Genomic DNA, 27049 nt, shown 5'->3' with positions numbered 1-27049 from the left:
GCTCATATGGACACCTGACTGTTGTTTTAACACACACTTGAAAAACTGTGAACGTGTCCTTTAAGGTCTGCCCAAATATTCACCAGATTTTTTGAGAAAAAAAGGCGTTAAATGGATCTTAAAAAGAAAGTTGGCAACGCTGCACAAACCCAGTTGGCAGCGAGTGTCGTTATTATCAGCAGCCTGAATGTGTCTCATGTTCTTCCATATTAACATTTCAGCTTTCATTCAGTGGTCGTCACGGTAACTTAAGTCACTAATAATAACATGAATTACTGCTGATAACTGTGCTGTGTTCATTTAACCGACAAGCATCGTAGATAAACGAGTAAAAATCTGCTTTTCACTTCAGTTCAAACAAGATAAACTGACTGTAACTCAGTCGGTGTCATTTCTTCAATATTTACTGTCATCAATCATTTCTGTGTTTTTTGTATTACGTCAATAGTTGAACGTCTTTATGAGCCGTCGCTGACTTTTAGTTCCAGGTGTCAATTCAACAATGTTGAAGCAGCACTTCAAAAATTCCTCTCAGCTCTCAGTGTGTGTGTGTGTGTGTGTGTGTGTGTGGGTGTGTGTGTGTGTGTGTGTGTGTGTGTGTGTGTGTGTGTGAGTAATCAAACACACACACACACACACACATCCAGTAATCATTAACAGAGTTAATCAGTTTTCTGACACTTTCTTTAAACCACCACAAACAGAAACCAGCAGTTCTGATCTTTATGTAATTTATGACCTCAATGAACTTTGACCTCAGTTATGACATCACAACTTCTGACACATCACTATAAATATTTCAGCTCATTATCGGGAAGCTCGTCGCTGAGAGAGAATCCAACTGTTAATGTTTCATCAACTTCAGGTTTTTTGTTTAAGTTACTGTGTGAATGTTGCTGGTGTGTTCAGGGACAGTCTGACTTCTGACATTCACTTTGTGGGTGTTTATTTACTGCGTTCTGGTTGATCAGGATGGGAGCTCTGTAATATCCATGTTCTTATGGATGAATAAATTGATCCTTTAAACCTTGCTGAAAATATTCAAATCATATAAACTGTAACCAAAATAATTTACTGGAGGACAGAACATGTGTGGAAGTCTATCGCATTTACAAAAGAAAACAAACTGGAGATGTTTTCTCATTAATCATAATTACAAAAAAAAAATCTGGATGTTTTATTAAAAGAAACCAGAGAAAATGAAGGTTTACTTTCTATCTTTTTTTTTTTGCACCTTGCATTTGAACAGGTTTTATCTTTACTCTTTATGTTTTATTTACACTGAAGGATCTGATCAGAGGTTGTTTTGTTGTTGCAGCTCTGTTGCATCATCATTCTTTTCATTTTAAAAACTGTCCACCAGAAAAAACAAGAGCATCAGTCATTTGTTCAGATGTTCTCCCCTCCACCTCCTACCTAGCAGATCACTGCTTTCTTTTAACCACGACCGCCATCTTTATTTAACTTTAAAGCATCTATGACACCACAGTATCTGTCGGTGTGTAATGTGTTGGTCGTGGCTCTGCAGCTCCTCTCGGCTTTACGGAGCTTTATAGTGAGTTTCAGCTCATTATTTATCTGTCCGGCTGCAATTTTACTGCTCTGGTTCACTCTCAGCGTCTCATAGTGTCGTTTTCAGAGAAAAAGCTGTAAAAACACGACTCCACATGAATGATAATGTTGCTCCGTAACTGCTGGATGTGGAAATAAGCAACTGTTTGCTAACATGTTAGCCGCAACTGCTCTATAAGCTGATGATATGACAGAAGTCATGTTTAGAAACTATTCTGCTAAAATCAAGTGGACAAAAAAAATCATTTCAACCAGACTGAAACTACAAAGGATCAAGAATAGAACCCTGAGGAACCCCACGATTAATTATGTGGAAATAAGCAACTGTTTGCTAACAAGTTCAACATATCAACTTAAAAGATGATGATGTGTCAGAGTTGTGTTCACTACTTGTTTCTGATGAGAACAACAGGACAAAAAATCACTTCTTGAATGTTTAAGAAGTTACTACATGTTGTTTGTTGTCTGGTTTACACAAAAATAACATCAGCTGATTGAAACATCAGTTCATACAGAACTGCAAAGCAAACTCAAAGTATCAGCGTTTGATCTGTATTCAAAAAGTAACTATTGTATGAAAACCAACAGAACAGAAACTGACTGTTTGTATCTTAATAAGACCTGAAGATATAAAGGATGGATAGAAACCATCTGGACTCCAGTATCAAAGTGTGTTTGAATGAAATAATGTTGGCAAAATGAATTAAAAAGAAAAGTTTTTACCAAAGTATTAATAAAACCACACATCTATGTTTAAATTCATTTTGCTATTACAGTCAGAAAGGCCAAAAGTTATTTGTGGATTAGGAGCCTTTTTGAAGAATGTTTTATCTTGTAGTAAATAAATACCCAGAAAGTGAACCATAAACTGACAGTTAAATGTCAGAAGTCGGACTGTCCCTGAACACACCAAGAACATTTACATCTCAGTTAATGATTACTGGATGTGTGTGTGTACAGGTGTGTGTGTGTGTGTGTGTCTGTACAGGTGTGTGTGTGTGTGTATGTGTGTGTGTGCGTGTGTGTGTGTGTGTGTACAGGTGTGTCGTACAGGGTACAGCGCGCAGGTACAGGTTCTCTCTGATGAGCTGCTGCAGCTGACTGTCCATGGAGCCCGGAGTGAAACACTTGCTGAGGTACAACCTGAGGTCCTTACACAGAGACGAACCTGAAGGACAGAGAGAGAGATTATGATGTCATAGTGATGTCATCAGGCTCAGAGACTAAACATTTCTACCAACAGTGGAAGAAATACTCAGATCCACCAATACAGCAAAGTAAAAATACTCCATTACAAGTAAAAGTCCTGCATGAAAAATCCTCCTACAGTAAAAGTACATAAGTATTATGAGCTTGATGTAGTTAAAGTATTGCAGTAAAAGTACATAAGTATTATGAGCTTGATGTAGTAAAAGTATTGCAGTAAAAGTACATAAGTATTATGAGCTTGATGTAGTTAAAGTATTGCAGTAAAAGTACATAAGTGTTATGAGCTTGATGTAGTTAAAGTATTGCAGTAAAAGTAGTGGTTTGGTCCCTCTGACTGATATATTATTATATATGACATCATTAGATTATTAATAGTGAAGCATCAGTGTTAGAGCAGCATGTTACTGTTGTAGCTGCTGGAGGTGGAGCTAGTTTACACTACTTTATATACAGTTAGCTAGTTTAGTCCAGTGGTTCCCAACCTAGGGGTCGGGCCCCTCCAAAGGGTCAGCAGATAAATCTGAGGGGTCGTGAGATGATTAATGGGAGAGGAAAGAAGAAAAAACAAAGTTCTGATACACAAATCTGTTTTCAGTTTTTGGACTTTTTCTCTAATCTTTGATTTTTGCTGAAATATTGGATCATTTGAACATTTATTGAGATGAAAGCATGTGAGAAGTTTAGAGGGAAAAATCACTATTTGGTGGAGCTGTTAACAACTCATAGACATGTGAAATGTGACCCCGACTACACACTGCTTTTTGTAAGACGTCAAAAGCCAAAAAGGTTGGAAACCACTGGTTTCATCTTTAACAATGTGTTGTATTTTAAAAGCTTGTTATATTATCCATTGTGTCAAACATGAATGAATTTTAAAAATAGAACAATATAAACTCACTACATTACTTTTGTTTTTGTTTTTTTTTTTGTTTAACTCTGTCGACTCACCTGGCGAGACAGTCTTGATCCTGATTGGATGAGGACAGGAGTTGAGGACTCCTCTGACATCGCCGAGTGTCATCCCTAACACGGGCGTCCCCCCGATCTCTAAGATGATGTCGCCTACCGTGGCCCCGCCCCCTGGAGCCGCTGTGACGAACGGGAACTCGCCGTAGTCTGCCCCGCCCCCGATGGCGAGCCCCAGCTCTCCGGAGCCGCCGCCCAGCGGCACGAAGCTCTCCTGGACCTTAACAAACATGGAAGACAAGAAGTGAACAACTGAGAACACTAAAGACTCTTAAATGATTCACTGACGTCAGAATAATCACTAAATTCAATTTCAAAGAGATTCAGGAGATTTATTTTCATTCCAGGTATTAAAAAATGCGTCGTTACCTTGGAGCGCCAGTGCAGCTTCTTCACCGTCGCTCTAGACATGGCGGCCGAGCTGCAAACAGAAAGAAACACGCAAGAAGTTACTGAGCATGCTCAATAAGACACAGTTCACCTGTTGCTCACACAACACAACTTAAGCATCCGACTGGCTCGTATTCACAGGTAATCTGAATTTAATTGTGTCCTTCATCTCCTGTAACACCTGTAGACACATGTAGACAACTATAAACACCTTAAGACACCTGTAAACACCTGTAAACATCTGTAGACACCTGTAAGACAAGCAAACACCTGTCCACACGTAAAAATCTATGAACACCTGTAATCACTTGTTCATGCTCATAGACACCTGTAAAACATCTGTGAGTACCTTTTACACACACTTTCAAAACATTTAAACACTTATAAACACCTGTGAACACATGCATAGACGTGTGGACACCTGTAAACATCTGAGAATACCAGTAAGCACCCGATAACACCTGTTTACACCTTTAAACACCCATTAAAACCTGTAAAGACTTATTCACACCTGCAGACACCTCTTGACACTTGCAAATACCTGTTCACACCTGTATATATATATTTATATTCACAGACACTGGTGACAAGATAAGTACCTTTTCACACCTGTAATCACCCGTGAACACATGTATATGTATAGACATGTAGACACCTGCTCACACCTGATCACGCTTGTAAAACATCAGTAAGTACTTCTTCACACCTGCAATCACCCGTGAACACATGTATAGACCTGTAGACACCTAAGATAACCAGTCACACCTGTTTACACCTTTAAACCCATATTAAAACCCCTAAAGACCTCGTTCACACCATTTATTCATGCTCACAGACACCTATGACAAGGTAAGCACTTATGTAGACACCTGCTCATGCCTTCAGAACATCTGTAAGTACTTCTTCACACCTGCAAACACCTGTAAACATGTATAGACCTGTAGACACCTGACAACACCATCCGTTCACACCTATTGATGCTTGTAGACACCTATAAACACCTTTTAACACCTGCAGACACCTCTTGACACATGTAAACACACATTCACACCTGCAAATACCTGTTCACCTGTATATATATTCATGCATAGACACTGGTGACAAGATAAGTACCTTTTCACACCTGCAATCACCTGTGAACACATGTATATGTATAGACATGTAGACACCTAAAAAAACAGTTCACACCTGTTTACACCTTTAAACACATAATAAAACCCCTAAAGACCTCGTCACACTTTTGAACACCTGCAGACACCCATTCACACCTGTAAAATACCTGTTCACACCATTTAGTCATGCTCACAGATACCTATGACAAGGTAAATGTACACATGTATAAGTATAGATATACAGACACTTGCTCATGCCTTTAAAACATCTGTAAGTACCTCTTCACACCTGCAAACACCTGTAATCATGTATAGACCTGTATACACCTGACAACACCATCTGTTCACACCTATTGATGATGTAGACACCTTTTCACACCTGCAGACACCTGCTCATACCTGTAACACCTGTGACAACCTGTTAATGACTTCATTACTCAGAAGCAACGTCACCACTTTGGTCCGTAAGCTTCTTTAACTCGCCGTTACATAACTAGAAAGCTTTTTTACCTCCTTGTTTGTTACTCTAAAGGATTAGTTTCTTCTTTGTGTCCTTACTAAGAAGCCTCTTTACCGAACTCCAGACTTGAAAACGTCACACAGACCCCACAGACATGTTTTCATGCCGCCCGCAGGTTTTAATCCATCTCCTAGCAACAACAAAATGTTCTGTTGAAATGTTTAATCAGCAGAGAACTGTTTTCCTGAGAGTGTTTGGGATCAGTTCCTCCATCGACTCATCCACTCTCTGCTTCTGTCAGAGAACAGCAGATGGTGGCAGACAGCAGGGAGCCGCACACAAATACAAATACATGCAGACCAGCACTGACACCATTTCATTTACACAATCAAACCCACAGGGAAACACACACACACAAACACAGGCTGCTAGACGTCGTACATTAAATATGCATGAGCATATGTGAAGGTGGGAGTCGGTGAAGAGAGCAGCGACTGAAACAACAAATTTAATTGACGCACAGAAAAACAAGTTGGGAAGCTTTCTAGTTTGGAAGGAAAGAGGTGAACATTTCTAGTTATGCGGTAAGGAGTTTAAGAAGCATCCTAGTTAGGTAGCGAGGGTGTAAAAGAGCTTCCTGGTGAGGTAGTGAAAAGGTAAAGAAGCTTTTTTGTTGGGTAGTAAGGAGCTCAAGAAGAATTTAAGGTAGCAAAGAGGATAAGATGCTTCCTAGTTAGGTAGTAAGGAGGTAAAGAAGCTTTCTAGTTAGGTAGTACACAGCTTAAGAAGAATTTAAGGTAGCAAAGAGGATAAAACCCTCCTAGGTAGGTAGTGAGGAGGATATGACGCTCCCTAGTTAGGGATTAGGGTGGTTAAGAAGAACTAAAGGTAGCGAGGAGGTAAGATATTTCCTAGTTAGGTAGTGAGGTTGAGAGGAGGTAAAGACGCTTCCTCATAATGTAGTAAGGACCTTAAGAAGAATTTCAGGTAGCAAGAAGGTAGGAAGCTTCCTAGTTAGGAATTAAGGATGTTGAGAAGATTTTAAGGTAGTAAAAAGGTATAAAAGCTTCCTAGTTAGGTTGTGAGGTTGAGAAGAGGTAAAGGTAGCTAATTAGGAAGTGAGGAGGTAAAAAGAAAGTGAGGAAGTGAAGAGGATAAGACGCTTCCTAATTTGATAGTGAGGATGTAAGACGAGTTAGTAAGTAAGAAGGAAGCAAGTTGGTAAAAGGCATCCTAGTAAGGTACAGTAGTGAGGAGATGAAGAAGCTTCCTAGTTAGGTAGTGAGGAGGTAAAGGAGCTTCCTGGTGAGGTAGTGAAGAGGCAAAGAAGCTTTCTTGTTAGGTAGTATGGAGCTTAAGAAGAATTTAAGGTAGTGAAGAGGATAAAACCCTCCTAGGTAGGTAGTGAGGAGGATATGACGCTCCCTAGTTAGGGACTAGGGGTGGTTAAGAAGAATTAAAGGTAGCTAGGAGGTAAGATATTTCCGAGGTAGGTAGTGAGGTTGAGAAGAGGTAAAGAAGCTTCCTCACAAGGTAGAAAGGACCTTAAGAAGAATTTAAGGTAGCAAGAAGGTAAGAAGCTTCCTTGTTAGGAATTAAGGATGTTGAGAAGACTTCCTAGTCAGGTAGTGAAGAGGTAAAGAAGCTTCCTTGTTAGGAATTAAGGATGTTGAGAAGACTTCCTAGTCAGGTAGTGAAGAGGTAAAGAAGCTTCCTAGTTAGGAATTAAGGATGTTGAGAAGACTTCCTAGTCAGGTAGTGAAGAGGTAAAGAAGCTTCCTTGTGAGGAATTAAGGATGTTGAGAAGACTTTTAGGTAGAAAAAGGGTATAAACGCTTCCTAGTCAAGTAGTGAAGAGGTAAAGAAGCTTCCTAGTTAGGAATTAAGGATGTTGAGAAGACTTCCTAGTCAAGTAGTGAAGAGGTAAAGAAGCTTCCTAGTTAGGTTGCGAGGTTGAGAAGAGGTAAAGGTAGCTAATTGTGAAGTGAGGAGGTAAAAAAAGTGAGGAAGTGATGAGGATAAGAAGCTTAATAGCGAGAAGGTAAGACAAGTTAGTAAGTAAGAAGGAAGCAAGTTGGTAAAAGGCATCCTAGTACAGTACAGTAGTGAGGAGATGAAGAAGCTTCCTAGTTAGTGAAGTTGAGAAGAATTAAATGTGCGACATTATAAATTTCTCAAAGAACTTCAGTAAGTTCCAGAGGTTGTGATATATAGCACAACAAGCTAGCAAAGCTGTAAACAGAACCACGTTCCTGCACATGCTCAGTGGCATCTGCTTTACACAGAACTACTCTCCTGAGACTGAAAACGTGATGCTGTTATTAGTCTTTGGAGCCGTTTCTAAACAAACTAACATGACCAAACTCTTCATAATGAAGGAACATGTCACCCAGTGCAGTGGTGAGACTCACTGATGAGTTTTAATAGGAGGAATAAGATATATCAGACTTTGGATACACACACAATATTTGTTAGTAGAATCACTTGTTGGTGGTTTGGCTCCAAACATGAGATTTGTTGTCAGTAACAAAAATACAGAAAATCAACAGCGAAATCCTTAACGAGGAATTAAAGGTAGCAAAAAGCTGTTTCCTAATGAAGTCATGAGAGGATAAAGAAGGTAGCAAGGAGGTATTATAAAGATGTGAGGAGGTACTTGTGAATGGATTTGGCGGCTCAGTGTTTGTCAGTCAGACAGGAAGTGCAGTGATACTCGCCGCAGCATGAAGTAGACATGCTGCTATTAACACATCATTAACACACGCTCGCTCGCCCCGTCTCTCTCTCTGTCTGTCACTTCCTGTCTGTCAACTCGTTCACATGCAAACGCCTTTACAACCTTCACACGTCTAAATACGTGAACCCTGCCTGTCTGCGTGTTTGTGTCTGTGTGTGTGTGTGTGTCTGTGTGTGTGTGTGTGTGTGTGTGTGTGTCGTACCTCTACAGAAGAACAGTTTGGCTTGTTGTGTGTTCAGCTGCCATGTACCCAGACTGTCTCAGTATCTCAATTAGTTTCTCTCGTAACTCGTTTTTCTCTTTCTGTTATTCACTCTCTCTCTCTCTCTCTCTCTCTCTCTCTCTCTCTCTCTCTCTCTCTCTCTCTGTCTTTCTTGTTGTCCCTCGCCCTCTCTCTCTCTCTCTCTGATAAGACTGGTCAGAGTACAGAGTGTGATGTAATTCATAGTGTGTTCAGGGAGGGGACTACTTTACTCTTTATGTATGCTGTTTGAAGGAATGTGTGAGTGTGTGGTGTGGTCTATATAAATGAAAAAGCTATGTGACCTCCAGAGTATTTACTCATGTAAAACTCAGGTGGAACAAGCATAATAACTGACTGAAACACCTGGGATCAAACTTGCCCTTACATACAATATTTCACTAGAGTTTAATGTTATTTGATTACGATACCTGCCCTGTTAGCACCATTTGGCAAAAGTAGTTAACGTTAGCTTGTGTGTGTAGCACTCGGTGTTGCCAATAAGCTAGCGTTAGCTTGGGTCAGCACTCCTTATCTGGAAGTTCCTGGCTCCAAACGGAAAAGATGGCGCCAAACATAAGCTGCAACTCTGGGCTTCAAACTCGCTCCATTGAAACCAGCGGGTGACGTCACACATGGTTTAAACAAGTTCATCAATGGTGAAAATTCAACACAGCAAAAACTAAAGAGACCACAAAGAACCAAGCAGCATCTCCAGATTGTATCTCGTGGTCGCAGCTCAGTGAGGAATTTCATTACAGGGAAACAAAAAAACAGACTTGATTTATCTTACTCAAGGCATACTCACATTATCGCAGGAAAACAAAGGTCTTGCTCTATGTGTTTCACGTTGGTCCGTGTACTCCTGGTGGCACTTACTAATGGGCAGCAGCTTAGCTATGATGCTAATACGGCTAGCAGTAGAGCTCTAAGTTTCAAAGACTCAAACAGTGTTTCTGTAACAAACCTGGTGGCTGCATCTGCATGTTGATATCTTTATTTATAAGTCTAGTTTGTTACTGTACAGTTCTGGAAATTCAACACCACAAGTTTTTATTTTTTGTCCATCTTTCAGTTTCATGCAGTGGTCAACAGCGATTAGCGACCACGAAGTTCAGCTTCGCTCGGGTTCAAAGTTTAACAAACTTTAACTTCTGGCACACGCGGCTTCTCTCAGTGCACCATGACCATCTGTGCAAAGGCATCACAACAAACCACATAACACAACAATTACAAGCTGTTTTTCAATGATAATGAACCTTCAGACTGCTGAAGTCTCATATGAGCTTCAGCTAACGAGGGCTGTGGATTTTGTGCTCTATTTCTGAGGCGTGTTCAGACCTAAAACAGCCCTGCAAAAACAGTGCAAAGGGCTGCACTGGTGGGGCCTGTTGTTTAAGGTACCAATGAGACAATGAAACACAATCTAGGAAGTCGAGTTGGAGCTACAGATTAATGCATTCAAACAGATTAATGTAATATAGACAGACAGGATTTTACAACTCAAAGCAACACACAAAGTAATATCATATATTAAAAGTAAATATGAGCTTGCATGTATGTGTTTGCCATCGCAGCGCCTTGTCAGATGACGTTGTGTTGCAGCAAAAGTTGATCCCAGTTCAACCGTCTTGCTGGACCCTGTGGTGTTTTGCTGGAGCTCTCTGCGTCGGCTCTCCCGCTGTGCCTGCTGTGGTTTGATGCACCGACTGTGTGTCTGTGTGTGTTTGTGTGTTTAGCTCAGCTTCTAACTGAACTCAGAAAAACACCAGAGAGACTCCGATTCTTCTCTGTTCCAGTCTCTCTTTTTTTTCCTCTCGTCTCTGTAGAAAGCTCGGGGATATGGACAGATTTCTCCCTCCAGTTGAAACATTTTCAACTGGTGCGGACGTACCTTCGCTTCAATCCCTGCTGCCCCAGGTGTGTTTTTGTATAATCGCATCTTTCCATTGACTTTATACACAATTACACTGTGATTCACTCAGTGTTCTGTCTCACAGTTCCACTATGGAGAGCAGGAACTGTTACAGCGACTCATAAGACCCATTTCCACGTACATATGAGAGGTATTATATTAAAACAGACTTAAAAAAAATTAAAAAAGAAGCTATTCCTAAACTGTAAAAACTGTGATGATACTGCAGGCACATCCACTCATGAAAAATGTCACGAACACCCAGCGAGCAGAGAAGCAGGGCTCTCTGCGGGCGGAGGATGGCGGCAAATTAAGGGATTTAATGGATCAAATCATTAATTTAAGTGTTTTATATTCGTCCTCTGAGAATCTGCAGCCGAGCAGATTCAGACTGATATTCAGTGTGTGACTGGATTTATATTCAGCGGGTCATATGTAGGTCACATACAGACGCTGTACGGATGTGTGGATGTTCGCTTCAATGTGGCCTCGTTTTTTCTCTCCCTTTGTTTTTCTGTCTAACTGTATGTAACCTATTTTTTCATCCCTGTATGTGTATGTGTGTGTGTGTGTGTGGTCAGCTAGATGCTGACTGACATTTCCAGCGTCTCTAATGAGGTTGCAGATCTTTCAGACTCTGCAGTTTAAACCAGCTCTGACACTCAGACACACCAACAAAACGCTTTCATCCTAAAGAATCCCTTCAGTAACTCATCTGACTCATCCGACCTCAACTCAACTCTAAACAGCTGAAAAAAAACGCTTTTAAAAGTGATCGTCGGTGCAGAGTAGACCAGGATGTAGGTCTGCTAGAAGGTAAAGAAACAGCCGGGTAATATAAAGGATAATTATCTGTTTAACTTGTATAATTTGGTCGTAACAAGTTCAAGATATCAACTTAAAAGCTGATGATCAGTGTTACGTTCACTACTTGTTTAGGATGAAAAAAGGACAAAAAAAATCACTTATTGAAGGTTTAAGAAGTTACTAGATGACTGTTGTTTGTTTGTCTGGTTCATACATAAATAGCAACATCAGCATTTAAACTGTCTGTTCAATTTAAATTAGAAAAGTAACTATTATATGAAAACCAAATGTACAGACGGGATATAAAGAGCTGGAAGAAGATAAGCATAGAGACAAATATTTGCAAAAGTATTATTTCAACCACACATCTTTGGTTAAATATATTTCGTTATTACAGTCAGAAAGGTCAAAGGTTAAGGGTTACTCTTACTCTTAATATTCACATAACAGCAAAAACAAACATTATTCTGATTTTCTTTTGACTACTTTTTGGAAATTCAGTTAAAATTTGAGCCACATCTAAAGTCATCAGTTTGCACAGCTGTTAACAAGACAATGAATGAAAAACTTGTCTTCATATGAGAAGTTATAATAAATACTGTACATTAATAAACATTTAAACCTTATATCTGCTTATTATTACACTGTGGTGTGTTATAACCCTTTTATTAACTGTTTATATACTGGTTATAAATGATAAATAGACTTAAAGTTTTACCTGCAGTGGATTTAAATGCACATTTATTCAAATCTTTAAACAATTCTTTGGAAATTCAGTTCAAATTTGAGCTACATTTAGATGAAACTGAGGGGAAAAAAGTCAGTAAATGACTCGCTGCTGCTTGTAAAGCTGATCACAGTGAGTTCAGGATAATAACTGAAAGCGACCTAAATGAACACATGAACATTTTTTATCACATTCACATCAAACTGAAACTGTTAAAAGGCTGATTTGTTTTTGCTCAGGAAGTAAAATCACAACCTTCTTTTTTAACCCTGATCTGCGTTTGTCAGGTGAGTTTTTTTTACTGTTTTTGTTTTTTTTACAGTGTGGAGTCTCAGTAACATGTCCCTGAGGATCGACCTGAGAGTAGGAAAAAGTTATTTAGATGATGTTTCAGCTCCAAGCAGGAAGCTCACAGTCTGAACAGTGAAGCCAATGCAGAAGTGCTTTAACCTCTTAACCGCCACCCTTTTTCTTTTGGAATTTTCACTTATTTGGCATACCTAAATGGAAATGCTTATAACATAAGAATTGTGAGGCCAAAATGCATATTAAAGGCTTCATTTGAAAGGTAACATCTTCTAGTTTGTTTAGCATGTGGCTAAAACATAACCAAAATTACATCAGTTCAAATAAGGCTCCAAAAAGTGTTTTTTGGTTCTCGTCTATCAGGAGTCATATTTGAATAACAATAACTAGGACATGACTTATGCCAGAACTATGCAAATCACCACATACCTTCTACATCTTGTCAACCACACCTGCATAAAATTCCAGACCTCTAGGCCAAACCTTATGGGAGCTACAGAGTTTTTAGTTTGTGGTATCACTGGTGTCCCGAAACCTCCAAAATGTCTCCAAGTAGCCAAATTGTGCTTATACTCATTATTGTGTGATGCTAAACCGCTAACAACTGGCTTAAGCGGGTCGCCGGCAACCTGGTGGATGTTAAGAGGTTAAACCTGCATTCTCTCTAATGGCCAGCAGGAGGCGACTCCACTGGATCCAGAAAGAAGTCTGATTGTATGGAGGTCTATGAGAAAATGATCCTTCATCTCACTTGATTTATTACCTCAGTAAACACTTTCCTAATGAGTTTATGGTCTCAATCACTACTCTCAAGTCTTCTTCAATACATACTGATTATGTAACCTCACCACCAGATTCACAGAGTACAGGTGTAGCTGCTGCTATTTCACAGTGTGTTTTCAGTTCATGAAAGTTAATTGTAACATTTTAGTCGCCTAAAAAAGTCTTGTTCAGTGTTTGGTTGTGATAAAAGATCCTCTATGGAGGTGGATGTGCAGTTTTTTCCTATAAGTGCATATTGTTTTAATGGTTTTAAGCCAGTTTCTCACTAGCGAAAATTAGCATTAGCATTAACATTATTACAATTAACCATAGAGTGTAAATGCACCATGCTAACCGTGCTAGCCGTGCAGCTAGCGCTAAGGTCAGCTCCACCCTCTCGACCTCTGTGAAAAGTGGGCATGTCCTCATGAATCTTAGGACTGATTGATGATATTATTGGTTGACATTGATTGGTTCAAGCCTACGTAAGCACACGTCATATTTTATTTTACAGAATGAAAACATGATTGGATTTTGTTTGATATTGTTAAGTAGGTGCATAATATGACTGAGGATGCAATCTAAAAGGGATAAAAAGGCATTTTCCATTTCATCTCCACTTTACCAAACAGTGACAGGATCAACAGCCAATCAAATCACTTCACACAAAGTGATGAGAAGCATTATTCCCTGAGGATCGACCTGCCGGGATCACACAGAGCGTCACCTCGGGGCTCATCGCTCTCATCTCTAACGCACATTATTCATGACTCCTGAACAGAATAAACTCAAACACAGCTCACAGCCTCCGCTGCTCCTCTGGGAGTTGTAGTCTTTTACATCAAAGGTCTGTAGTCTGTTGCTAACAGCTTAGCGCTGACTGAACTTAATGAGCGATGAGGGAGAATCTTCCTTACAGCGAGGAGCGTCTGGTGCTTTTGAGTCATTTATCTGTTTCATCATTTCGGTGGTTCATATAGAACCTGCAGGAGTTTAAAAAAAATAAAAATCTGCAGAATTTGGCATTTGTGTGCAGAAATTAACAGAATATAACATGTTTAATGTTAAATCATGTTTAAGGATATCAAAGATAAAAAAAACTCTACTTTAACTCATCTATTTATCATTAAGTGCGTCTATAAACAGTTACTAGATGGTTTTAAAGCCTCTGGAAACGTGGCTTGAAATCATAAAAATGCATATATGATATCAAAGTTGAATGTCTCATTAAGCATCCACAAAAATCTGAATGAAAATAAACACTCATAACTATTAGAAAACTTAGCTCAAAAACAGCTGATTTGGCTGCTCAAAGCATTTCTCAGGACTGTGTGGGCGTGTCCAGATCACGTTTGATTGACAGCTCACTTTCAACTCAAGTACCGTTTTATTTTCTATTCATTCACTAAAACGTTTTGCTGATATAAAACCAGCCAAATCTTCGTTTTTATTTAATTATACCTCCCAGAGTATGACGCTAATTGTTTTAGCGTCTTCCATTCACTTACATGAAACGGTTAGCATTAGCTTAAACGTTTTGCTATTAACTACCAAATCTATCAAATGGACCCTCCCCTCCTTGTTTGAAAGCTTGAATAATCCACTAACTAACAAACTAGGTTAAACCACCCGAAACTGTGTTTTTATTTAACTATACCCCTGGAGTATGGCGCTAATCGTTTTAGCATCTTCCATTCACTTACATGAAACGGTTAGCATTAGCTTTTCTATTCAAAACTTTTGAGCCTACTATCAACTACCCCAGTGGTCTACTAGTTATCTTGACTAATTAGCTAACTAGCAGACTAGAGTAGACCACACATATCTGTTTTTATTGAACTATGCCTCCCAGAATATGAAGCTAAGTGTTTTAGCACCTTCCATTCACTTACATGAAACGGTTAGCATTAGCATTGCTATGCTACACTTTCGAGCTACTTATCCACTTAATACAGATTTGGATGGTGTACCCAAGTCTGCTAGTTAGCTTAACACAGTAACTTTAAAACCATGTCAAGCAAATTTGAACAGCTATGGCTATATCAAAGGCTATGTTCTCATACTTTTTAGGTGTTTACTATATGCACATTAGATCCCAAATTACATGATTAATAGCCAATCATGGATTTGCCTTTCCAGGGGCCTTAACTCACTATAATGTAGTCCTCAGCAAATATACAGCACCAGTCAAAGGGTTCAAGGGTTTTTCTTTATTTTTACTAGTTTTCTACGTTGTAGAACAATACTGAAGATATCAAAACTATGAAAGAACACATATAGTAAACAAACTAAACATATATTTCATATTTTAGATTCTTTAAAGTAGCCACAGTTTGTCTTGATGACAACTTTGCACACTGTCGGCAAAATCTTAACCAGCTTCATGACCTGGATGCTTTTCCTTCAGTCTTGTTTCCTCAAACACAAAGTCAAACAACATCCCATCTGACAGAAACTCAAACTGACTCTCTATTTAATCAGGGAACAGACTGAGGGTTAAAATCAAGCTGAATGAAAACAAGAGTATATCCGCCTTAAACCCGACCAGACCTTCATCATCACATCATAAAACACATGAATCCTTCCGACAGGGATGTTTAACAGGTTTTGAAGGCCACAGACAGATGATGATGTGCTGCTGATGGGGTCAGGTCACAAAAACACTTCCTGCACCATTAACCAGTACAACCACATCCAGTAAAACAACACCAGAAAGCTCCAAACGTTTCCTCAAACCAGCCGCAACATCCAACACACTCCGACATATAAAAGGATCTGTTCATATAAACACATTTCTATCATCTCGTGTTATTTATCACCATATCGTCAGACACTTAAGGATGTTCAGCTGAGTTCTGAAACGTATGTGAAGAGCTGAAATGATTGGTCGAATAATCAGTGATGTCATTTAAGTCATCAGAAACTCCCTCTTTTCTCTAATGTCTTAGATTTTTTTGTTTTTCTCTGTTAGGGTTAGGGTTAGGGTTTGTCATCACAAACTGAATATTTTTGGGTTTTGGACCAATAGTTGGACAAAACAAGACATCTGAAGAGGCCATGTTGGACATAACACACTGATTATAGTAATTATTTGCAGCTTTTAATGTCAGTGTTGAAGTTGCTGCAACTGAACAAACTAAACATTCGCGCTGATTTATCTTCTGTTGTTTCCATCCTTCCAGCAGGCCAGAGGTCAGAGGTCGCTGTAGCCTGACAGGAGAGGAACAAATCCTCCCTGAGAGTCTGCGGCGATGAAGATGAGGACGATGAAGACGAGGCAGTGTTTGTATTTCCTCTCCGGTAACGCTGAGCGGCTCTGACAGCGACTGTCAGTCTGAATCTCTGAGAGTCGCGGACGCACGGCGAGCAGCCTCTCATGACATCATCCCTAGACACAGCAGCCTCTGATGATGTCACCAGCAATCTCTACTGAGCGTGCTCTGCCGGGGGGGGGTCAAAGGTCAACTGTGTGTTTGATCTCATGTGACGCCATCGGGACCTCACAGGTTGTATTTACACAACACAAGAATCACGTCCGAGTGTCTCTTCGTGTTTGGGTCACTGGAGACCAGCTACAGTAAATAAAAGCCAACAGTCTGGATCCTGATTGGTTCACACAGCCGACTGTACGTCTCTCACACTTCTAAAGAGGTCATGTGACCTGACAGGAGCACATCCAGCACGGATATCAGATTAAAAAGACTGTCATGTGTTTCCATGTTTCACATCAGTGACACGTCAGTCTGATGATGCAGGTTATTAACTTATTAACATTATTTACATTTTCACATTTTTACTCTGTTGGACTGGAAGCTGATTGTTTTGTTAACGCTTTATTTTGAAGGTCCTTCAATTACATACTAATTTCCTGTATATTTACAGTTATTTTTACAGAGCGAGAGATGCAATTTGGTACAAATTATGAGGACAAAATTGTAAAAAGTGTTAAGTTGGTTAAGTTGTTAAGTGCTCTCTCATTATATTTGGGTTCATACATAGTTGGTATTTTGCAAAAAAGTTTAATAAATTAGAGTCCTGACATTTCTTCATAAAATACTTAGTTTTGTTTGTTAAATATTAGCATATTAGGTTGTTTCTATTATAAGCACATTTCCTGTACACAACCAAACTACATACATAACCCTTCATCCTAAGAATTAACAGCTTATTTTTTTTATTAAAAAAACTCTAATATGCTAAAATATCGTTTGACACACTGAAAACAGAGTTAAGAAATATGAATGAACCCAAATATAATAAGTGTGTGTTTAACAACTAAACCAACTTGACACTTTTATTTGATTTTTCTTATAATTTGTGCCAAATTGCACCGACCTTTCTGTAAAATGTCTAAAAAATGAACTATTAAATATCTGCATATCACTCCAGGAAATGTGTATAAAACCGAGGGACCTATAAAATAAAGCATTAATGACTTTTTATCAAAAAATGTTTCTTTTTATCTCCTAATTTTGACTTACGTGGTCATTTTGACTCACCATCAGAAATCTTCTTTTACCATACATAACTTCTACTGGTGGAAACTGGCCTCTATAATAATACATATTTAATCAATACTATAACTTAAAATAATCAGCTTGTTCCACATCAATAAGGTCACATCATGTGAAACTGGACTGTGCAGTGTAACACAGTAACTAACCTGATAAGAAATATTGTATCAACATGTTCTGGCAGCTTCTGTTCTGATATCAGAGTTATAAACACATAATAATCAGTCACATGACTGTTATAACAGTAAGATGAACAGCTGATCCCAGTGCTGTGTGGGAGAAATGATCTAATTAGCTAAAATGCTGATAAAGCTGATCACAAGCCGCAAATTCAAACAGCAAAACACCACACATCCCCACTTCCTGTGTAGACAGGAAGTTAAAGGACGGGTTCACAATTTTTCAAGTGTGTGTTAAAGCAGCAGTCAGGTGTCCATATGAACAGTGAAAGAGGTTTTCCTCGCCGTAATCATTCCTCCTGTTCATACTGGATATTAAAAGATCCTTCAAATGTGTTTTCAATGTTAGTGATGGAGGATAAAATCCACAGTGTGTCCACACAGTCATTTAAAAGTCTCTGTGAAGCTTCTATTCAGCTTCAGCAGTCTGAGTTAGTCATATCAAGTGGATATCTGACACATTTACAGTCAAGTTTCAGCAGTTTCAAGTTTCCACATCACACTTGTATAAGTTGAATACTGGATCACGATTGGCTCCGAACAAGTTGTGATGTCATAAATCCTGCTCGTAGGCCCCTTAAAATTGCGATACATGACATTCAGCCATTAGATGTAGAACTATATCACCAACATCTCAGACCAAAACAAACGTACGCATCGTTTACTCAATAAAGTTGGAACAAAAAGACAGAAAGCAGCACTGTGGCCTGCTAGGTGTGTGTGTGCTCTATGAAAATTTCAACAAAAGGAAACTAAGTACAATATGTAAAGAAGGATGTGATGTCATGTTCATATTCAGCCTGTGTTATTATCAGGTCATCATATCATTAATTAATAACCTTCCTATAATGAGAACAGTTATATTAACCAGCTCTACAATATTAATTCACCACACAAAACACAAAACAGTCTGTTTATGCTGGTTTGTGTTTTACAGCTACGTTGTCATCATCTGTTCAAATCAGCTGAAAATCATCTTTTCAAATGTCAAATTGGCTTCAAGATTAATTATTAGTGGAGTAATAAAGTAAAACAGTAGAAACTACATATTCATCAGTCAGCTGTGTTTATTCAGCTGAAAGACAAACTGACACTGTTGTAGCATCTGCACATATTATTGTAAACAATCTGTTAATAGTATCAAGAATTTTCATATCAGATCATCACTTTTTGTTTATTTGACTGCTGCAAGTATGCAAATAATGATTTGCATCTGATGCATCAAGTTGCTGAAGTGATGCTCAGAAACGTGTCCGGCTCAGCTCACAATCATTAATATGTAAAACAGAATTTTTACAATGATAATATAAAACTGTCCAGTAAAAACCTGAAGATTTTAACACGGTTTTACCTTCTAAATCCTTCATTTACATCCGAAAGTGATTCTACCTTCAGTTTCTAACTCTACAGAGACCTCAGAGGCAGCAGGATGACCATGGACGCCGACTGAAAGCTCCCCAAAACATCATAAATAGATACATGAATCATAAATAATACAATAATCGACCACATGTGTGTCGTAGTAGTTGTACGACACGCCTGAACCGCAAAACGAGAGACAATATTCAGCCAATCGGAGCGAGAATCAGAGCGATCCACATCAGCTGAGTCAGACTGCAGAGAGTCTGAACACTCTGTCCTCTCATCCCTCTCTTCTTCTTCTTCTTCTTCTTCTGTGGTTTCCTCTCATTTACAGCTTCCCCTCTCTCTCTCTCAATCCTCTCCTCCGTCTCTCTCTCCTCTCCTCTCATTCTTCACTTTTTCTTTACGTATCCCTCGCTCCTCTTCCTCTTCCTCTGCTAGTACTACCTCTCCTGTCCTCCTCTTCCTCCTCCTCCTCTCAGGTAGTTTCACTTTTTGTCGATTCAACACTTTTTCAGGGAGGTATTTCATCAACTTTCACACGAGATCTGGTTCATTTCTGCAGCTCATTCATTAATATTAGAGACAGAGAAGAAGAAGAAGGTTGAATCTGAGTCTGACAGGCTGATGTGTCCTAAACAGGCCACCGTACATGATAAACCCTTTTGATTTAGGGAACAACATCACTTCTCTCTTCTGTCGCCGCCCTCAGTGGAAACTTTACATCATGACAAACATCTGAGAATTGACCTTTGTGCTCCGTCATTTTGTCTTTTAACTTCCTGTCTGTACAGGAAGTGTGGATTTGTCGCGTTGTGTACGTCTGCAGCTTGTGATCAGCGAACGTTTGATCAAATATCTGATCGGTTTTATAAAATAACACACAGACTGATTATCAGATTATTTCACCTACACACTCTACACACACTTGTTTTTATCTTTTTTTATTTGATTTTATCTTATTTTATTACTTTTATCCTTTCGTGTCCTTCATCGTTTTATTGTGTTCTGTTGTGCTATTTATTGTGTTTTTCATCTTGCTGTGCAGCACTTTGGAAACCTTGTGTTTGTTAAAATCCTGCGACATAAATAAAGTGGATTTGATTGGATTACTGTCATAACATCTCATGTGTTTGTGTTTTATTGTGTTTATAATAATATGATATCAGAACAGACGCTGTTTCTTCATCTAAAACACAGAGTGTAAAGTGGAGACTCATCAGTTTATTTACACTATTACACACAATCTGTTTCCCTGATTATTACAACTTATATTACCAATAAAATATATGTTATATTACATAGTTTACTTTACAATAAATCAGACCAACAAAGTAACAAAACCATCTGATTAACTGATTATTTGTGAAGAATGAAAATAATATTAATACTTAATATAATGCTAATATTATGTTAAGTAATAACCGTTAGATGATTTTCATATAAACAGCTTCAGCAACAGGAAGTGAGCTGAGCTGTAGAGCTAATTGATCGACAGAAATTAATCACCTGCTATTTAGAGAATTGATTCATCGTTTTGAGTCATTTTTTTTAAGAAGAAAAGATAAAATTCTCTGGTTCCAGCTTCTCAGATGTGAATATTTTCTGGTTCCTTCAGTCGTCTTTGACAGTAAACTGAAGATCTTTGAGTTGCGGATAAAACAAGACGTCATCTCGGGCTTTTGGGAAACACTGATCCACATTTTTCACCAATGATTAATCATTAATTGAGAAAATACTCATTAGTTGCAGCTCTAGAAATCTAACAAACATCTTTTTAATCTGATGTCTGTGCCGGATGTGCTGCTGTCAGGTCACATGACCTGCTCCAATATGCTGGATGTGTTTCAGACTATGAGAGATGTAAAGCAGGCTGTGTGGACCAATCAGGACTATTCACCTGTTTTTATTCACATTTTGTGCATAAAAACAACTTTCTTCCCTGTTGACATTAATTACAATATTATTAGCAGCAAATTAGTTTTTCAATTAGTTTTTTTTCCAGGAAACTTCTGGAAAATATCAGGAAATGATGCAGAAATTTTAAAACATGAAGCATAAGAAAAGAAAGCAGTTTAAATCGTCTGCAGTGAAATGAACGTTACAGCCCGGTGGTGACGCCGTCTCATCTGTCGCCGTGTTGTTTCTGATGATAATCGTGTTAATCTGAGTGTTTCGGTCTGTGTGTGTGTGTGTGTGTGTGTGTGTGTGTGTGTGTGTGTATGTGTGTGTGTATGTGTGTGTGTGTGTGTGTTGTGAACAGAGTCTCTGTTGTTACTGTTGACTTTTCTCTTTCCTCACATTCCTCTGTGAGTTTCTACTCGACTCCACTGTGTGTTCATGTGTTCAGTAATCTGTCACCTGCTGCAAACGCTGGAGAATAATTAACCTGAAGACAACACCTTCCTGCTCTGACCCTCACACACACACACACACCTGAACACACCTGAACACACCTGAACACACACACACACACACTCTGCTCCAACTTTCACCTTAAATTTACCTTCAACAGTTTTTTATGGCTGCGTTTGTCCGTCAGATGGAAACGTTCAGCATGTTCTGTGATGTTTGAAAGCTCCTCTAACAGTTTGTATTATATTTATCACACAGTAACATGTTCGCTTTTAGCTTCAAACCTTAAAGGAACAGTTCAAGAGCCACAAAGACATAAAAAATACTCTAATAATTTGTATCTGATATGTTTTTTCCACATAAAAAAGTTAAATTAACTAGTTAAAATGTCATAAAACAACACTAGTGTCAAAACACTTTAGTTAAAAACAAGCGGAGACACCATCTAACCTTGTTGTATGTACTGTAGTGATGAACAATAAAGTGTCCATTAATCTGTCAAATTGTTTTCCATTAAGTCTATAAAATGTCAGAATATTAAAGTAGCTGCACAAAGTGAATCCACAGATATTCAATTTACTGTCACATAAGAGAAAAAAAAACACAGCAAAATCTTCACAAATGACGAACTGGAACTGAGAAAAGTATCACACATGTTGCTGGTTATTTCTCTGTTAATTGGCATTATTAATACAGCATTATTGATTGTGCTGAATGTATTTAATGATGAACCATAAAGTCCAACCTGCATCAACAACAACAACAACAACAACTCATCAACATCTCCTCAGTTACCTTCAGTCTTCAATATGAACCACAACCTCCTCTACAGTCTGTCAGTGATGTCGGTTATCGTGTCACAGCTGCAGCACTTAAACACAGATCAACCAGACGTATTCAGATTTTTTTATCCGAGCAGTTTACTGTAAAAGAAAAGCAGCAAAAGCAGCAAATCATGAAGAAGCTGAAACCATTAAAAAAAGACGATTAATCGATTATCAAAATAGCCGCTACTAATGGATGAAAGATCACATATGAAACAGAGAACCTTGTTCCTCTTGGACTCCATTAAAACAATGTTCCTAAAACACATTTTTATCATCATGCAACCACAGAAAATCATCACAAATAAACTGAAACATGCAGCCTTTACATAGAAACCTTTAAAACATCGTGTGTCACCTAAATCATATAACAAACGAATCTTTTCTTCTTCTATGGATGTGTGATGTCACTGAGACCTTCTTTCCTTTTGACACGAGGAGACAAACCTCCAGTAACACAACTACAGATTCTATTCTCCATATTAACAACCGTAACTGATATTTATCATCCTCTCATTAATAAACCACACTCTCTCCTCCAGTCTTTGACTGATGAAGATCTCCTCCTCTCCGAAACTGCACCACATCCTCTCGCACACATGGATTTATCAGACGTACAGTTGCACGAGTGAAGAAGAACTTATGAGGTAAAACATCACATTTCAAACGGAGGACGTCGTCTCTGTCGGCCTCCGCAAAAATAAAACCTACAAAACATGTTTAACGCTCCTAAAAGACCAGAAGAAGAACCAGAAATGAATGACTTTTTAATAAAACATGTAGCTTCGTGAAATCATGAATAAAACAACTTGTATCTCATCTAAATCACACAACAAACGCAGCTTTTCTTCTTCTATCAATATATGTGAGCACACACACACACACACACACACACACACACACACACACACACACACACACACGAGGAAGTAAACCTCCTCTTCTCCAGTAACACACCATCTCCCAGTTTGTGGAAACCAGTAGCTCCACACATCTACATGATATTGTTGTGTTTGTCCAGCTGGATCCAGATTCTACTGTCCATTAACACACAGCACCAGTGGAACCTGCTCCTCCTGCTGCCATTCACTAGAAACGCTGAGAGCAGACAAAGAGCAGCTTCTACAGCGCAGATCCAGCTGCTGTCCACAATGTAAACACACACACACACACACACACACACACACACACACACACACACACACACACACACACACACACACGGTGTCACCTCCCGTTCACTCATACTGATCCAGCTGCTGGTTTACAGTTCTAGGTTTACACGGTGACAGATGAGACCTCCAGGTGTACACACACACACACACACACACACACACATATACACACACTCACACACCGCGGTGGTGATGGAGGATGTGACCGTCAGTCCGCTGTGTCTTCAGCCCGGGCAGCAGGCGGCATGGCTCGGCTGTGAATCTGCTGACAGCGCCGTTTGTACCTGCAGGAAAAACACACACACACATGCACACACACACACACACTCCGACAAACCGGGTTTCTCGGTCAAAACCACCGAGAACGCGCCCCGGTGTGTGCCTCGTGCCCAGAGAAACGGTTAAAAACAAAGCGCAGCGTCGGTTCCGTTACCTTCATATTTCCTGCCGTCTTCCTCCGGTTCTCCCCCCCTCGCGACGCGTCTTTTCTCCGCTCCGGTAAAAAAAAAAAAAATCCTCTCCGGGCTTTTAGTGTATTGATCGCTCCCTCGGTGCTGCTGCTGCTCCGTGCATGCGCGAGCGTGCGCTGCGCGGGGGGGCGCGTGCATGCGTGACAGTGCGTGATGTCCACTGCAGGTAAAAATGCAAAAGCGCTGAAAGGTGGAAGGAGATCTCTCTCTCTCTCTCTCTCTCTCTCTCTCTCTCTCTCTCTCTCTCTCTCTCTCTCTCACTCACACACACACACACACACACACACACACACACACGTGTTCTGTGTGTGTGTGTGTGTGTGTGTGTGCATATATATATATATATTTATATGTGTGTGTGTGTGTGTGTGTGTGTGTGTGATGCCCGCAGGTAGCAGCTTAATGGAGCTTTACTACACAGTGAAAGCAGTGACGAGTTAATGTCTCTCTACCATCCTCTCTCTCTCTCTCATAGAAGCAATAAGGAAGAGGGTGATGATAAAGGAAGCGCGTGCGTGTGCGTGTGTGTGTGGTAAGGGGGGGGGGGGGGCAGCAGGAAGGAAAGAGGAAGGAGAAGAGGAAGTCAGAGCTCCACCTTCAGTGGGAGGAGTCTGCGTGATGAGGGGGGTATTCAGGGTGATAGGCTGACATCAGCGTGTGTGTGAGTGTGTGTGTGTGTGTTTGTGTGTGTGTGTGTGTGTGTGTGTGTGTGTGTGTGGGTACCAGTGGAATCATGTGTTTATTTATAAGGACAGAAACGCATTAATGAAGATTTCTGTAAACGTGTTGATGTCAGCCAGCTGGATCATTTTCAGCTGCAGTCATTAAAATCTCCTGAAACCAGTGAAGACGCCATAAAGACAAGAAAATAAGCAAAACGTGACGGAGCAGACGCCACACACAGCGACAGGAAACAGCAACACATTAGTGCAACAACTGAAATGATGTTCAAATGATCCAATATTTCACCAAAAATCAAAGATTAGAGAAAAAGTCCAAAAACTGAAATCAGATTTGTGTATCAGAACTTTGTTTTTTCTTCTTTCTTCTCCCATTAATCATCTCATGATCCCTCAGATTTATCTTCTTCCATCACTGGTAACCAGTAGTCTGTGTGTTGAGTTGCAGATGTTGATGCAGCCCCCCCCCCCCAACCGAGCAAAACTGATTATAATAATTATTTGGTGCATGCAGACACGCAGAGCAGCAATAAGACATAAATAAAACATGATAATCATAATATTGATCTTAATAAAAAAAAAATGTTAAAAGATGCAGTTACAAGTTAGTAATTCATGGAAAACTGTTTTTCCCCAAATGGGTCAGTGAGATTTCACGGAGGAGGTGGAGAGGGGGGGGGAGGGGGGGCTGTGAAATCCAAAAAAAAAAAAAAAAAAGTGAGTTAATAGAATAAGCTCAGTATGTGCACAAAAACACTAAACGGCGTGAAGAACACAGAAAAAGGCTTTGATCAGCAGCTCCTCTGGACTGCAACACATTTCAAGCTCGGCTCCCTCCCTCCGGCAGCGTGGAGAGAGGTTTATGCTGACGTGTCTCTAGAAATAAAGAAAAGGCATGACGCAGTGGACATGATAAAACACACACATACAGTCCGCAGGCAGCACATTCACTCACTGAAGCACCAGTCGAGGTAAGACACAATATATACGTGACTATATACATGAGTTTCAGGTTCATAAAATTATACAGCTGATACATAAGTCATGCAAGAGACACTGATAATAAAGTAGTAAATACACCAAACAGGCTGCTTCCACTAATAACTAATAATAGTAACAAGCTGCTAGAAAGCTTCTGTCCCTTAAACATAACTACAGGTTGTTTGAAGTGACTGATATTATGACTTCTTGTTGTTTCTCAGGAGACAGTTTCATATTTTCTGCAGGTCTTTATTTCTCAGTGATGTTTCAACACAGCTGGATTCATCTGTGAGGAGACTTCAGGGCAAAGATTTACTGTTGGACCCTCACTGATCCCCGAAAACCCTCCTGCTGTGTACGTAGTAGGGATGTGCAGAGGGCCCAGTATTTGTATTTGTATCTGTATTTGTTGAGGCAGCAAAATTATTTGTATTTGTATAAAAGTGGAAAGAGGCTTAAAAATCCTGTTTTTGTTTTTATTACGCTTTTAATTTTAGAAAATGAAAGTGTTACAATAAGTGTTCATGAATAAACTACCTTATGAAGGAGGTCCCCACATCGAGTCCCAAACTGGAGTCTCCCAGATCATAGACGACTGCACTGACTACTGAGCTAAAACTTTACTCATCACCTCACTCATCCTATTTATACACCCATAACACAGAGACAGATGTAACATGTAGGGACGAACTTCAAAGGTGATTCTTGCTTTGCACTTTTCATTTAAAGCCTATTTTTTACAACCTAACTTTGTGGAAAGGAGAAGAGGAACGACAGGTTATGAAGAGTCTCTTGGGAGCTCAGTAGCTCAGTTTTATCTCTGGGGAACACCCCCAACTCCGGGAGTGATGTCCAAATTAGGAAATGTGCGTCATGTAGCAGGTGGATGTGACTCCCCTCGTTGAGACCTGCTGATAGACGTCACAGCAGAGCAGAGGAGAGACACTGAGATAGTGATGTAACCGACCTGCACGCTGGTGCTTGACATGGGTTTTTTTTCTTCCCGAAAACAAATAATTTTTAAAATATTTGTATGAAACAAATATTTGTAAAAATCCCACTATTTGTGCTTTGCTGAATAACGTATTTGTATTCGGGCACACCCCTACTACATAGACTGTCATTGTAAAGATGTGATTATGAAAACAACTGAACACTTAATTATGACACTTAAACACTCTGGTTTGCTTAATGTTGGAATTTTGAATTGATAGCAGTGAAATATTTCAGTTTAATAACCATTTATCTGAATTATTGTGGTCTGATTTCCACTTTTCAATCAGAAATTTCAAAAAAAACATTTCT

General features: G+C 39.4%; 1 protein-coding gene across 9 annotated transcripts in view; it reads right to left on the bottom strand.

Annotated features, from left to right (window-relative positions):
• magixa (MAGI family member, X-linked a) overlaps window positions 1-24280 on the bottom strand; it is a 66060-nt gene extending 41780 nt beyond the window's left edge. For 3 of the 9 annotated variants that reach the window (XM_042409276.1, XM_042409278.1, XM_042409277.1), the window contains exons 1-5: window positions 24047-24280; window positions 23792-23897; window positions 4117-4168; window positions 3730-3967; window positions 2624-2740 (exon numbers count right to left, since the gene is read on the bottom strand). In XM_042409276.1, the coding sequence (XP_042265210.1) occupies window positions 2624-2740; window positions 3730-3967; window positions 4117-4168; window positions 23792-23897; window positions 24047-24221 (688 nt within the window). In that variant the 5' untranslated portion in view covers window positions 24222-24280. Of the gene's footprint in view, window positions 1-2623; window positions 2741-3729; window positions 3968-4116; window positions 4169-9495; window positions 10211-10242; window positions 10624-22409; window positions 22538-23791; window positions 23898-24046 lie in introns of those variants that run through there. The other 6 variants (XM_042409283.1, XM_042409282.1, XM_042409280.1 and 3 more) reach the window with 6 other exon arrangements.
• Between the last annotated feature and the right edge of the window lie 2769 nt (window positions 24281-27049).

Source organism: Thunnus maccoyii, chromosome 4 (genome assembly GCF_910596095.1).
Source record: "Thunnus maccoyii chromosome 4, fThuMac1.1, whole genome shotgun sequence".
NCBI lineage: Eukaryota > Metazoa > Chordata > Actinopteri > Scombriformes > Scombridae > Thunnus > Thunnus maccoyii.
The sequence above is the reverse complement of the archived record's forward strand: the minus strand, read 5'-3'. Positions and strand labels throughout refer to the sequence as shown.